The sequence below is a fragment of the Ovis aries genome, chromosome 1 (genome assembly GCF_016772045.2).
Source record: "Ovis aries strain OAR_USU_Benz2616 breed Rambouillet chromosome 1, ARS-UI_Ramb_v3.0, whole genome shotgun sequence".
Taxonomy (NCBI): domain Eukaryota; kingdom Metazoa; phylum Chordata; class Mammalia; order Artiodactyla; family Bovidae; genus Ovis; species Ovis aries.
The window spans coordinates 239,382,280-239,398,350 of NC_056054.1; the positions used below are offsets into that span (position 1 = coordinate 239,382,280).

The 16,071-nt window shown below is 41.9% G+C and overlaps 1 protein-coding gene across 1 annotated transcript in view; it reads right to left on the reverse strand.

Annotated features, from left to right (window-relative positions):
- Window positions 1-403: 403 nt before the first annotated feature.
- TM4SF4 (transmembrane 4 L six family member 4) overlaps window positions 404-16,071 on the reverse strand; it is a 30,360-nt gene continuing 14,692 nt past the window's right edge. Inside the window, exons 4-5 of the mRNA XM_004003264.6 lie at window positions 7,077-7,266; window positions 404-2,789 (exon numbers count right to left, since the gene is read on the reverse strand). Of these exons, the coding sequence (XP_004003313.1) occupies window positions 2,772-2,789; window positions 7,077-7,266 (208 nt within the window). The 3' untranslated portion in view covers window positions 404-2,771. The remainder of the gene's footprint in view (window positions 2,790-7,076; window positions 7,267-16,071) is intronic.

Sequence of the window (16,071 nt, forward strand, 5' to 3'; positions counted from 1 at the left end):
TCATTGACACAAGGGTCTACATCTGCTAACCTCTCCTGGGATCAACAGCTCTTCTAACCCCTGGGCCCACCATACCCAGTGTGTTTATCTCCCCTGGTTCCAGCTTCAGCAGGACACCATTCCACTGAAGCCAGAGGCAATGAGAACTGCCACGGGTCTCAGTGCCTACCCGTGGGCTTCAGCTCGTGCTGTGGGTTCCAGCTTGTTCACGCTCTCTCTCACCTTACATCCATCTTTCCTCACAGATTCTGCCCTGTGGACTTCAAGCCCCAGCATCAGACACTGAGACAACAGTTGGAAACAGTGGTCCCCAACCATTTTCACATCAGGGGCTCGCTTTGTGGAAGACGATTTTTCCAAGGGCCAAGATAGGTGGGGGTAGCTTCAGGATGATTCAAGGGCATTACATTTATTGTGTGGTTTATTTCTCTTATTTTTACATCAGGTCTATCTCAGATCATCAGGCATTAGATCCTGGAGGTTGGGGACCCCTGGTCTATCAGAGAAGGATTACCTAGCTCCCACAATTAGTAAAGGAAAATCTTTGTAATTTATATACACAGAGATCTTTAATCTCTGATTGAACCATGACTGACATGGGTTAAGGTGGACATCAGCCAATAAGTATTTTTAACACAGGACAGGGTAATTGTGTACAAAGGCAGATTTTTTTCTTTCCTGGGGCCAATCTCAGTGGTTCTCTCCCATGAATTTTTCTAAACCCTGGGCCTATTCTTTCCTTTTTGCTCCTCCTCCTCCTCATCTTTCGTCTGTTCTGTCACTTTCTTTATTTGTTCTATTTCACCTTTTAGATGAATATCCTCCATAGATACCTCTGGCACCTTTAGGGTTTAGCATGTATTCCATTAATTAATATTCATCAGTAAAGTGTGAGCTCCTGACAAGCTGTCATGGGGTCCATCCCATTGTCATCCTTGATGCCCACAAGCCTGTGATCTCAATCAATGGTTGCTCAAAGAGGCTGGATTTTAGCATCACTTGGTGAGCTCGAAACACTACAGAATGGAGAAAAAAAAACAAACAAACTTTCATGCCTCATGCTTAGATTTTCAGATGTAATAGGTCTAAGCTGGGATTCAGGAATCATAATTTTAGAACATTTCCTAGGCTATTCTAATGATCAGCCATGTTGGAAAACCAATGGTCTAAACTGCTTTGAAACACATTGCGTGTAAGTGTGTGAGTGTTTGCATTCATGATTCTCCCTTTGAGATTTTTTCTCAAAGGTTTTTTTTTATGTGGACCATTTTTAAAGTCTTTATGGGATTTGTTACAATATTGCTTCTGTTGTTCTTTATGTTCTGATTTTTGGGGAGTAAGGCGTGTGGGATGCTAGCTCCCCCAACCAGGGGTTGAGCCTGCACTCTCTGCATTGGAAGGCAGTCTTAACTACTGCGCCACCGGGAAAGTACCCCCCCTCCCCCCGCCTCTGACCCCCATCAAATGAGATCTTACTTGTCTGTCTGCCTGCCTTTCTTCCTTCAACTTGGCTAGTGTCAGGTGCACTCCGGCCTCAGAGTTCTCACTACAGCGAGGGCAGAATCACAGCATGTCGTGTCTTCAGTGCCCAGCCCCGAGTGGCCAGCACTATGATTAGTAACTGTCTTTTTGGTGACTCTGAGAAACCCAGTTTTTAGTGTGCCTAACTTATACAGTGCTGCCCATCAGCTTGGCAGGGGCAGAAGTGAGATGCTGGCTTATGTCAACCTCTGAGAATCCTCCTTATTATACATCAGTAATGTGGACAATCACACAGATCTCTTTGTTTCCCCTTGAGGGACTTCAACATTTCTTGGATGATTGATTGCTTTTCAGTAGTCCTTTATACAGGCGGAGGAACTGAGGTTTAGAAAGTAACTTTCCCAGGACCCCCAAGCTGACATGTGGATAGATGGGGTTTGAACTCAAATCAGTGGAATGAATTTGATTCTATATTAGTGTGTGGTTCATAAGACCAAAGCTAATGTCCTAATATAACATGGAGAACTGATCATATAAATCTATTACCTTAATCCTGGGCCATAGGCTGATGAAATGATTACCCAAATCAGTTTTTTAAAAACATTGCTTTTGTTTGCTCAAAGGAAGCATTTGTAGAAAGCATGAATTTTCATTTAATCTTTTGCCCCTCTTTCCTCACAAACACACATTCTTTATTATATCACCTTTGAATTCTGATTTTAATTTAATACATAAGGAAACCCTAGTAAATGATGTCAAGCTCAAAAGACTAGTCACAAGCAATTCGAATATGTTAGCCCAAAAGGCAATAAATAAAAATTATGATACATCAGTCATTCTGTTTTCCCCATAAATCTTAAAAATAAAAATTGGTCATAGCTTCTCATTTTTAATGTGATTTACTCCTTTGAGTTCTGTAAAACTTCCAAAGATATTAACATCTCTATATACAAAGAAGCAGTGTAGCAGTACATGTGTTCTTATACATTTTTCATTCTTAGAGAAAAATTATGAAACATTTGCTTTGAACCTGTTCTTCAATTATAAAAGGAAGCTAATTGGAAAGATTCATAAATATTCCTGAAGTGGTCAAACTATTTTTTTTATCTGAAACTAACATAAAATTCTAAGTTGAACTGAGCTGGTTGGAAAGGAGAAGAAATAACTCTGGCCTGCCTAAGCTTTGTCAGTTAGAAAGCAGGTAGGAGCTGGCAACTCCAAGAAGGGAAGAATTAAGTTTAATATATCTTCTCACACGCCATCAAGTTACAACAGCTCATCGTGCTGGTCTAGACTGGCCCATCTCCCTAAAAGACAGAAAAAGTTAATTAATTAAACACCTTTTGTGTGTGTGTGTGCTTCCCCTCCCCATCACCCCTCTTAGTCTTAGTTTGTTTGTGTGCTCAGTCATGTCCGACTCTTTGTGACCCCATGGACTGTAGCCCACCAGGCTCCTCTCTCCATGGGATTTCCCAGGCAAGTGTACTGGAGTGTGATACCATTTGCTTCTCCAGGGATCTTCCCGACTCAGGGACTGAACCTACTTCTGTATTTCCTGCACTGGCTGGGGGATTCTTTACCACTGCACCACCTGGGAAGCCCTCCTTAGTCCTGATTACTCCTGCCCTTATTGGTCATTTACTGAATGTTTTCTATACTTTTTCTGACTTTGGTTCAGATCTTTGTCACTTACCTATGTTTACTCTAGAAGTGTGGAAGCTTCACTGTATTATTAAAACTCATTTTTAATAAGTGGAACAGAGGGCTCAAGTGATGTACCTGAAGCCATTGTGAATAAATAGAGAAGCCAGGAATTAATAAGTAGAGAACCCTGGGAGGTGGAACCCAGGAACTGTGTTCCTTTTCTTGAACTTTGGCTGCTACACAGATTTCCATCCTCTTAAGGAAATATCAGTACAGTGTACTGAGCCTTCTAGTTACTGACGTGGATATGTTTTTTTTTTTTTTTTCTTTCTGCTGTGCCACGTGGCATGTGAGATCTTAGTTTACCAACCAGGAATTGAACCCTGGATCCCTGCCATGGCACAGAGTCTTAACCACTCAACCACCAGAGAAGTTCTGACTTGGATGCGCATTGATCACCCCAGGTTAGACACTCACTCAGCACCTTAGGAAGTAGGTTTAACAATCACATTTTATAGGCAAAGACACAGTTGAGGGCAACCAACTTGGCTAAGACTGCACAGCTGGCATTCCATAGCTTGTATTTTGAGGCACGTTTCCACCTATTACCTCATGTAAGGACTGTGCCAGGCCAGAGGCCTCTCAATAAATACTTCCTATCTGAATGGATGGATGTCTATCTGTACCCTCTGTGGAAGTTCAGCAGGAGGCGGCTGGAAGAACGAAGCTTCTAGAAGCTAGGCAGCTTGCTCAGCTCACTCAGCAAGTGAGTGATTACCTGGGAGCCCAACACTCCCCCGTTTCCTCCTGTGGGAGGGACCCTGACCAGCTGTACAAAAGATGAGCTGCCTACAAGACAGGAATCCTTAGCAGACCACTGTTTTTTTCCCCCCCTCCAATCTTGTGTGTACTGAAATATTTAGTAGTAAGGTTTCATGATGTCTGTGAATTACTTTCCAATGGTACAGACAGAGAGCAAGCAAATGTTAACAGTCTGTGGATCTAGGTGAAAAGGAAAGGTGTTCACTGTATTGTTTTTTAAAATTTTATATAGATTTGAAGTTATCCAAATTAAGATGGAGAAGGAAGGAGGGAAGGGAATTCTGATGATGTACATTCATTCTCTGTGACTCTCTAGTGCCAGCTAGAGTGTTCAGCAGCTTTCTTTTCACTATCAGGGGATTTATTCATTAAAATTGCCAAAATATGGAGTCTGAATAGAGGACAGAGGACAGTCACTGAAGAGTCAACTGACTACAACTACGGGTGAGTTTTTTGTTTTGTAATTTTAAAAATTTTTAATAAAAATTTAAAGGTTGCCTTCCATTTACAATTATTACAAAACATTGGCTATATTCCCTGTGTTGCGGCCTACCTTACACTGAAAAGTTTGTGCCTCCCAGGCCCCACCCCTGTGCTGCCCACCGCCAACCCCTAGTTTGTTCTCTGTATCCGTGAGTCTGCTTCTTTTTCGTTATATTCAATAGTTGTGTTTTTTAGACTCCACATGTAAGTGATATCATATAGTATTTTTCTTTCTCTTTCTGATTTATTTCACTTAGCTTGATGGTCTGTGGGTATGTTTTTAATTTATAGATAATCCTCAGATTTAGTAAACTGCTATCTTCCATTAGAAGAACAGTTGTATTTCCAATTATACTTGCAATGAAAATTTGCTACCTAACTAAAAAAATGTAACTTCTTCTGTGAAAGCAGAAAAACAAATATCAGTGTTTGAAATGAATTAGCTGATTTAGCAAGCTTGCATTCTTATCGGACGAATTACAACATTCAAATGCACAATACTCTTAACCACTACTGTAAAAATAATTGTGATGGATTTCTAGCTGGTAGTTTTCTTTTCTCCCCAATTGTGTTTCAAGACCAAAAAATTTAAATACAACACCGTAGAACTGAAGGTTTATAGAACAAAAATCCAATAGTCAGGGAAATTTATTTTTAATGGTTAAGCATCTGCCTACAATGCGGGAGACCTGGGTTCAATCCCTGGGTTGGGAAGATCTCCTGGAGAAGGCAATGGCAACCCACTCCAGGACTCTTGCCTGGAAAATCTCATGGATGGAGGAGCCTGGTAGGCTATAGTCCATGGGGTTGCCAAGGGTCAGACACGACTGAGCAACTTCACTATATGCATTATACTCTTGACTTTGGGGAGAAGTTTTGATTTATATTTTTTATATTTCAAAATATATGATTGTAAACATTTTTGAATAATATAAGCTAGAAGGAAGAAAAAAAGTCAAAGTCTTCTTACCTACAAATAATTATCATTAAATATTTTGGTTGGATTTCCTTTAGGTCTTTTTTCTACCCATTGTGTTTGAGTTTTCATTTATTTTATTTTATTTATTTTTAAAATTTTATTTTATATTGGAGCATAGAATAGTATAGTCGGGCTTCCCTGGTGGCTCAGTTGGTAAAGAATCTGCCTGCAATGCAAAAGACCTGGGTTTGATCCCTGGGTTGGGAAGATCCCCTGGAGGAGGGCATGGCTACCCATTTCTGTATTCTTGCCTGGAGAATCCCCATGGACAAAGCATCCTGGTGGGCTGCAGTCCATGGGGTCGCAAAGAGCTGGACAAGACTGAGCGGCTAAGTACACACACAAATAGTTGATTTACAATGTTGTCTTAGTTTCAGGTATAGAGTAAGGCGATTCAGTCATACATATATATGTACTATTCTTTTTTAGATTCTTTTCCCATTTAGAATAGTGATTTTTAAAATGTATTTAATTGTGTGTTCTGTATATATTTTTTGTATATTGCTCTTTTTAAATAACATTATAACCATTTTCAGTATTATTACAGTTTTGAAAAAAATCCTTTTAAGGTACAGGAAATGAAAGCAATAACAACGAAACTCTGGGAGGATATATAAGAATCACATACCTGAAGAAATTGGTGGGTGAAAGACAAGCCCAGGGCACAGATTTCCTAACTGAACACCTCCCTAGATTTCTGTGCGTGCGTGCACACACACACACACACACACATATACAACTGTTGACTTATATACATATATTGCTTATAAAAATTATTTGAAAAAATTATTTGGATCGTTTTTAATTTGGATGTGATATTATATTAAGTAGATAGACCTTTACTTATACTTGGTTACATAATTCCCCAATAAGGGAACTCTGAAGTTCTAGCTAACCTTTTTTTTTTTTTTGCTGCAACACATCACATGCAGGGTCTTATGATAGTTCCCTGACTGGGAATCATACTCGTGCTTCCTGAGGTGGAATCGCAGAGCCTTAACCACTAGACTGACAGAGAAGTCCCCAACACTTGAGTTCTATTTAATTTTGTCCTCCTACTTTAACCTGTGTTTAAAAATCACTTCATGCGTATGAAATGATTTCCTGATCTGGCTTATTCAGTAGTTGAAATAATCACCTTGGTTTACTGTCCATAGGTTTATTTTTCATAGTGTTGATAATTTACAGTCATATTTGGAGATGAAATTCCTAATGATTTCCACTATTTCTTGCGTGTAAGAATAATTACTCTCTTCCATATCTTTTCCAAGGGGAAGAAAATACCCTTCATGTATTACTTGATAAATTTAACACACTGTGTAGACTGAGTTAGGAAAGAGGACATTTGGGAACAGACTGTGATGTGTCTTCCTATAACAGATGTCCACTTCCTGAGAATCTTCATGTAGACATTATCATAAACTTCCATACATGTGTGGAGTCCTTTGCCTTCAGAACTACAGTCAGGTGCGGGTAAGACTGAAACTGTGGTCAGCCTCAGCCTAGGTATGCTATTAATAGCATCATAGAGAGCAGAGTTTCCCTTGGCTGAGAGAGGAGCTGCCTGGACCTTCCAGCCTGGTTGGAGATCCTGCAGCCGCCACTCTTTCCACCCCCTCATCCCATTTGCGCTGGTGGCTTGCCTTGACCAAAGACCTCAGCTTACCCCGCAGCAGCCACAACACTGGCAGTCTCCACACAGGGTCCCCAGGAGGCCGTTGATCACCTGGATGGCACAGATAATTATCTGAACTGCTCCTATGATCAGCAGGATGGAGAAGAGGGTCAGATTCCAGGGAACCACGTCACTAGGCTTTTGGCACTTGTTCCATATGTCAGGGTTCCCGAGGTAGTTTCTGCCAGGGACATGGGAGAGAAAAGAGACACTGGTTAAAAAGTATGCAATCCCCTAGGCTAGAAAGTCACCACAGTGATTTTTCTTTTGCAGCACCGTCTATCCAAGACCTAAGATTCCTGAGAAAAAGAATCCCATAATAACAACACATTTAAATGCAATATCTAACAATAAATTGTTGTTATGGGATTCTAGATATTGCATTTAAATGTGTTGTTATTATGGGATTCTTTTTCTCAGAAGACTCTTGAGAGTCCCTTGGACTGCAGGGAGATCCAACCAGTCCATTCTGAAGGAGATCAACCCTGGGATTTCTTTGGAAGGAATGATGCTAAAGCTGAAGCTCCAGTACTTTGGCCACCTCATGCGAAGAGCTGACTCATTGGAAAAGACTCTGCTGCTGGGAGGGATTGGGGGCAGGAGGAGAAGGGGATGACTGAGGATGAGATGGCTGGATGGCATCACTGGCTGGATGGCATCACAGACTCGATGGACGTGAGTCTGAGTGAACTCCGGGAGATGGTGATGGACAGGGAGGCCTGGCGTGCTGCGATTCATGGGGTCGCAAAGAGTCGGACACGACTGAGCAACTGAACTGCACTGAACTGAACTGAACAATTTTATTGAGTATCTACCATGTGCTGGAATGGACCCTCTTCTGAATGTTTCACACATATCCACTCATTTATTTCTCATGGAGACTTCATGGTTCTTTTCTCTCGCTTCACAAATGGGAACAATGAGGCGCAGAGAGGTTAAGTGACTTACCCAGCTCACATAGTTACTGAGTGACAGAGTGATTTTTGTGAGCTGACCAGGCAGATGGGCAAATCAAATATGTATTAAGGGGCCATGAAAATGAAGACACACCAGGAGGACAATCTTACAAATGTCCATGGCCTTTATCCTACTATTGCCTGCAGGGACCCTTTGAACTTCTGGCAAATGACCTGTCACCTCTAGCAGCCCTCTGGAGCCATGGAAAGTACAATCGTGTCATATAGTTAAAGGGAAAGGCTTGATTCTTTTGAGGCCTACTTCCAGTCAAACTGTGAACTGACTCAGCTGTATTTTTGTGACAATGTACGGATTCAAAAGGTTTAATTAACTAGAAGAAAGAAATAATCTGCTGCCTTATTGCATATTTTATAAAAATTTTGAAATAGAAATTATGGTATATTTATAAAATAATATATATATTACATATATATTATTAAGAGTCCACCGCAATATCAAAGGCATTGTGCCTTGAAGGAGAAATGTGAAGTATGCTTAAAAGACAAAAATGAGGGTAAAGGGATAAAATTTCTGCAATATTGTAATTTCTTCTCACATTATTAGAGCCCCAAATTGGTTTTTCCCTTTTGCTTTAGGAATCCACTCTCTTTTCAGGGTCTCTGTAGAAAACTCTCTATCTGGCTACTAAAGGAACACCCATCTCATTGTTTTTAGATCTTTTTGACCATCTCTCTCTGACAGTTTCTCCAGCGCATCAGTACACATTAATTTGAGATATATTTTGTGTTAAGATTTTGAAAAACCTTTGAAATGATGGAAGACGTTTCCTTTATCCAGAAGGGATAAAGGAAAGAATGAGCCATTCTTGATTTAAAAATAAAGCATTGCATATTACATTGGTTCACCTTCCCACAAGAATACAGTTCTGGCTGCTCACTGGCTCTGTGACTCGTGTATCTCTCTGTAGAGTGGGAATAACAATATCTATCAAATCATAGGGTTAAATAAGGATTAAAGTGAGGATTACATGAGTTAACACTAGTAAACTGCTTAGAACCATGCCTAGTAGATATAAGTGCTCAATAAACCCTAATATTGTTAATTACTTTGCTTAAGCTGAGTAGTGTGGCCTAAAGGAAAAAGACTGGTTATTTTGAATTCAGACAGACCTGAGTTTGAATTCAAGTATTCCTCTTACTGGCTGTGTATCCCTCATATAAGTCACCTAACACCCCCTGACCCCTGCCCTTACCATTAGTTTCTTCATCTATAAAATGGGCTGAGAACAACTGCACAGCTCTGAAAATTCAGTAATATACCTTATGTATTGCTATGTAAGAATTCAGTATGTTATTTTCATAAAACACCCATTTTTCTTTTCTGCCTTTTTCCATGCAGTCTCTCTTATCTTTACCATTTTTCAACTTGATGATTATAAGAGGTAATAAAAGGCAGTATATTCCAGTCACATTTTTATAAAGAAAAGATCTTAAAATGAAGTTAATTGTCAATCCTGAGTTCCTGCCCTTGTGGAAAGGGTTTGTCCCGCGGTGGGATGACAGTGCCCTCTGGTGGTAAGATTGGTGAAACACTCACGAGGAAGCTAGGAAGCAACGACTGAGTTTGGGTGCAGAGATCCTTTCAGTTTCACTCCAGCAGCTGTATCACCCCTTACAAACCCTCACGGATAGTTGTTCCACAGGCCCTTTTCCTTTACCCTCAAACTCTCAGGTTCTGAGAGTCTCAGATCCCTGAGATGATTGCTGCTTCCAGCCCTTCAGGTGAAAGGGCTCCCTAATTTTTCGTGGATCTGGAGGCTAATCATACTCCCACATTCTGTGAATCGAAGAGATCTGAGACAGTTTAAACTCCCTGAATCCTATCATTTGTGAAGGCAGTCCCAACTGAGCGGCAGTAATTCCATCAACCTCAGAGTCAACGCCATGGATTTCGTACAACTCACTTCTTATCAGCAAAGGCTGCTGAGGGAAGAAGCAGGGGAGCCCACGTGCTTTGCCTGGATAATAGGTGCCACTTTCTCCGGGCTTCCCTGGTGGCTCAGAGATTAAAGCATTTGCCTGCAATGTGGGAGACCTGGGTTCGATCCCTGGGTCGGGAAGATCCCTCGAGAAGGAATGGCAACCCACTCCAATATTCGTGCAGTATTCTTGCCTGGAGAATCCCATGGATGGAGGAGCCTGGTGGGCTACCGTCCATGGGGTTGCAAAGAGTCCGACACGATTGAGCGATTTCACTTCACTTCCTCTCTCTTAGACCCCTTGACTCTCCTCGTGGCCTCAGCTGGCTGTGGTACCCCTTCTGTGCTTCTCAGCTCTCTGGGTTCCCTCTGTACGGAGTGCCCGGGACCTTGAGCTGTCCTCTCTTTGCGACTCTACACCCACAAGGGTAGAGACCAGGTCTGTCATCTCTGTCCCCGGTTCTACCACAGGGAGTGTTCAATAAATGAGCAGCTTTCCTGTATGGGGTCCCACCCATGTTCCAGGCACTGGGCCAGCTGTGTTCCACCATTCCTCCCAATCCTACAAGGAGGTACTACTTTGCTTGAACAACGCCTGGCATACCGTTTCCCCCAGGAAATAGTCACTGAGTGAATGAACAGATACACAGATTGAGAAGCTGAGTGGGGAGGGGCAACATAGGGGGTGGGCATTAAGAGGTACAAACAACTAGGCATAAAATAAGCTACAGGCTATAGTGGACAACACGGGGAGTTATAATAACTATAAATGAGTATAACCTTTAAAAATTACAAATCTCTACATTGTACACCAGTAACTTATACAATGTTGTACATCAATTATACTTCGATTATGAAAAATGTGCTACTAAAAAAAAGACATTAAATACTTAGCAAGTGTTAAAGAGAAAAGAAGCTGAGGCTAGGGAATGTAAATGCTTGACTTTGACCTTCCTTCTGTCTGAGTCCAAAGCCGTTGCTCTTAATCGTTACACACATGCCCTGTATTTGAGTAATGTCACTCCTTTAGAGTAATTAAAATATGATTTATTCATGAAATTTGATCTATATATCTTAAACAGTATGTATCGTATCTCTAGCAGTGTGTCAATCAAGGCTTCCCTGCATCATAATAAGGGCTTCCCCTGGCGGCTCAGTGGTAAAGAATCTGCCTGCCAAGGCAGGAGACATAGGTTCGATATCTGGGTCGGGAAGATCCATGGGAGCAGGAAACGGCAACACACTCCAGTGTTCTTGCCTGGAGAATCCCATGGACAGAGGAGCCTGGCAGGCTACAGTCCATGGAGTGACAAAAACTCAGACATAACTTAGCGACTGAACAATATAACATAACATCATAAAGAGATTATTCTCTTTGAACCTTCATGAGGCTGGTTGAAAAGACAGAAATTAATCACAAAATTATTATAAAAACATAACATTTTAGAAAGTTCTAATACATCATAATACATTCCATTCAAGGTAATGAATTTTTTATATTTATAAAAATGAATAGTAAGGTTGAATGTTTAGCAAGTGCTACATTATGTACATCATGTTATTTCATTCTTGCCTGAACCTGTGAGGTAGATCTTACTGTCACCCCGTTTCACAGAGAAAGAGCCAAGAGGTGTGATTGCTAAGATCATACCACTAGCACGTGACCGGACCCAGAGTCTGGTCAGGTCAAGGGCAAAGCCGCATCTTAACATCTTTGGGGATTTCCTGCTTCATGAAAGCTGGAAACACCTTGTTGCAATCCCATCTCACCCCATCTATGTAATTTTCTGCTCTGGGGAGTGTGTTCACAGCAGTTCCTTGCTAAGAAGTAATCACGAAGAGCAGCTGCAGATGGTCGTAACTGGAAGTCCAGGCAAAACACCGAATAGTTTCAGCTCTGTGCCTGGTGAAAGAGCACTCTCCTCACCCCTGAACTCCTTCCTCAGGGAACAGGGCAGGCTGCAGCCTGAGCTGGCAGTGCTGTGCTTGGCGGTGTCCCCTGTCCCTCCCCCACTGCTGACTGTCCTTGGCCTGGCCTCCTGCATTGCCTCCCACAGCTGTTTGCATGCCCTGTGCCAGCTGCTTCCCTTTCAGCAGCTCAGGGTCAAGGTAGATCGGCCAATTGTCTCAGAAAGGAAGACCTTGGATGGGAGGAGGTCCTACTTCAAAGGAAGCCAGGAGGGCGTATCTCAAAATGTCCCAGGTTTCTTTTTCCTTCTAGGATGCTTCTTCAGTATGGTTCCCATGACCGAAAAAGTTAACTGCCTTTGTTCCTTTAATATGATCAACAACAGGCACTTCTAAGGAAAACAGAACTGAATTCTATACTCTTGAAGAGCCCTGAATTTTGTGCCCCAAGCTGGAAACCTCAAAGTCCAGCTTGATAACCTTTCCTCTTTCTTCTCATTCCTAATCCTGATGATTCCATCTCAGAGAGTCTCTGAAATTTCTCCCCTTTTGAGCCCCAGTTCCACTGCCTTAGAGATGCTCAGAATCTTATCTGGATTGTTGCTCCAACCTCCGGAGCTTTGCTCTCTCTGTCAGTTACTGAGCCCTTTTGTTCATTCTCCACATCACTACATCATGATCCTCCTAAAGCTCCCAAGTGGCCATGGCTTATCCTGCTTGAAGTCCTCTGCTGTCCCCCAATGTCTTGAAGGTCTTCCTGTGTCTCCATCAGCCCCTCCTGTGGCGTCTCTCTGCTCCTCCCTCAACATTCACCCTGAGCTTCTGGCCACTCGGTGATCTGACATTCTACGAGCACATGGAACCTTTTCAGAGTAGCCTCTGGACTTTCTCTTCTCTCTGCTTGAAGCCTGTTTCCCCTCCTCTCCAAAAGACAGGCTTCTGCACAACTCCCAAGATCATCCCCTGTCACCTCCTCCAAGAAGTTTCCCTTGCGCAACTTCATTTCGCCCTTTTGGCAGGTGAGGGCCCGTGCCCTCTTAACACCCTAACTTACCATGTGCTCACTGGGGCAGGGGACCAGGTCTGTCCTCCTTTGCTCCGTATTTGAGACAGATTAAAAGTGAGGTCCCATCAGGTGCTTTTGTTTTTTTAATTCTTCTACTAATTACTAGCTGTGGAGCCCCAGGCAAGTTAACCTTTTGAAGTATATTTTTTCTACTCTAAGGATAAAAAAAATCTTTTGAGATTTATTAGAAAGGTTAAGTGAAATAATGCATGCAAAAACACTTGGACTTTAATTATCAGAAGGAGGAGGAAGAGGTGGAGGAGGAAGGAGAGGAGAAGGGAAGGTTCTGCTGCTGCCATTGGGTGATGAGGGAAACTGTCCTGAGTCCTTTCCTTTGGTCTCATACACGTGATTATTCCTTCTCACTCACTAAGTAGCTGTGTATGTGTGTTACACTTGCAGCTACCATAACTCCTCTGATGCCTCCACACTGGGATCCGATGGATGAATCCATGGGATAGTAAAAACGATTGGAGACAGAGGCCCCTGGGCTTTTCAAAATGGACTCTACAAAAATCAGACAGTGCAAATCAATACAGTGTTGAAAAAGCATTGTGACCTGAAGTCAGAAAACTTGGACTCGAGCTTTCATCATTAAGAATAGCATTCCTTTGGGCAAGTCATCTGTCCTCTTTGGGCGTCTGCTGAATTACTCTGAAGGAGAGCTTTTTGTGAGGCTGAAATGAAACATTGTAGGTGGAAGCACTTTCCTTATTTTTTTAAATGTTTTATTGTTTTACTATTTTTTTTTTATGGGAGTATAGTTGCTTTATACCCTGTGTCAGTTTCTGCAGTACAGCAAAGTGAATCAGATGTATATATACATATATCCCCTCTTTTTTTTAATGGGATTTCCTTCCCATTTAGGTCACCACAGAGCGTTGAGTAGTTTCCTGTGCTATACAATAGGTTCTCATTAGTTATCTATTGTATACATATAGTGTATATACGTCAATCCTGATCTCCCGATTCACCCCGCTACCCCCTCCCACTTTGACTGAAAATACTAGGCAACACAAGATTCGAGGGTTGTTATAAGAAACTTGAAATGAGCCTCTGCAGCTGGAAGGAAGGTTTGGAGCTGGTTGCAGGAGATAAGGCCATAAAGGAGGAAAGACATGGGATGTAGGGGAGAATGGGTGCTGAGGAAAGCCTGCCGGGTGGCAGAGGGTGTGGTGAGACAGGTGTCTGGACCTATCCTCCTGAAAGCCCTTCTGGAGCAATCATGGCATATTTCATACCAAGGGTGGACCTGCATTTTATGCGGGATTAAATCCTACAGTCAGGGCCTGATGGAAAAGAGCACGAATAGTCAAAATCATTCTATCTTATAAATCACCTGCAGAGTGTATAGTATGTATGATTTTGTAATAAATCTGAATGCAATAATTTTAAATCATATTATAGTTTGAAGCTACTATGCAAATTTGTGAGTACGCAAACCTTTCTCCCTTTTGATAACTATCAAAATCTTTTGGCAAAAAGGGGATGAGTGGGAGAATTCTGAAGTGTTCCTGCTTTTCTGCACAGTTTATTCTGTTTTTATTATTAAACCGCTCTAGCCAATCTGATCACAGGACAGGGAGGCCTGGCATGCTGCGGTTCATGGGGTCGCAAAGAGTCAGACACAACCGAGTGAGTGAACTGAACTGAACTGAATCCAATACCTCTTAATGGATGGGTTAGCTGCTGTTGAGAGGGGTAAATAAAATGATGCATACAAAAGGATCTATCTCAGAGTAACATGTGATATGGGTGTCTGATGTGAATGCAAACTTGCTTCAGCAGGACAGATGCAGAAGACTTTGAAAAGTGGTGCCTTCAACCTAAATGTCTATCGATAGATGAATAGATATAGAAGATATAGTCCGTATATACAATGGAATATTACTCAGCCATTAAAGAATGACATATTGTCATTTGCAGCAACATGGATGGACCTAGAGATTATCATACCCAGTGAAGTAAGTCAGAGAGACACAGATATCACAGGATATCATTTATGTATGGAGTCTAAAATATGACACAAGTGACCTCATCTATGAAACAGAAACAGGTTCACAGACGTAAAGAACAGACTTGTGGTTGCCAAGGGGGAGGGGAGTGGTGGAGGAATTAATTGGGAGTTCGGGATTAGCAGGTCCAAACTACTGCATAGAGGATGGGTGAACAACAAGTTCTTACTGTGTAGCACAGGGAACTATATTCAGTATCCTGAAATAAACTAGAATGGAAAATGAAATGAAAAAATGAAAGCTACTCAGTCATGTCTGACTCTTTGCGACCCCATGGACTGTAGCCCACCAGGCTCCTCTGTCCGTGGAATTCTTCAGGCAAGAATACTGGCATGGGTTGCCATTCCCTTCTCTAGGGGTTCTTCCTGACCCAGGGATCGAACCTAGGTCTCCTCATTGCAGGCAAATTCTTTACTATCTGAGCTACCAAAGAACCCAGAATGGAAAAGAATATTAAAAAGAATGTGTATGTATATATATATATATATATGTATATATATATATATATATATATATATATATATATATGTAAAACCGAATGACTTTGCTGTACAGCAAAAATTGGGGCATCCCAGGTGGCACTAGTGGTTAAGAACCCAACTGTCAATGCAGGAGACGTTAGAGGCGTGGAATCAATCCCTGGGTCAGGAAGATCCCCTGGAGAAGGAAGTGACAACCCACTCCAGTATCCTTGCCTAGAGAATCCCATGGACAGAGGAACCTGGTGGGCTAAAGAGTTGGACACGATTGAAGCGACTTAGCATGAGCAGCAGAAATTAACACAATGTTGTAAATCAACTATACTCCAATTAAAAAAAAAAAGAGAGAGAAAAACAGGAAAGTGGTTTCCTGTCCTTCTCCCAAGCTGATATTTCCTGTGGTGACCCATAGACCAGCTGTCTCTGTCCTGACCTGGAACATCAGTGCCAGCCCACCCGAAGCTGGGTATGAGGGTGTCAGAACAATATAAGACCACTGTACTGCCTTGGGGTGTAACTTAGCATCTCTTGAGTTTCTTTCTCTCTCCTTTGTTTTGGGTGTAGATGTATTCTAATTGTTTTCAGATCCATCAAGGGGAGTACCATTCACATTATAGGATAA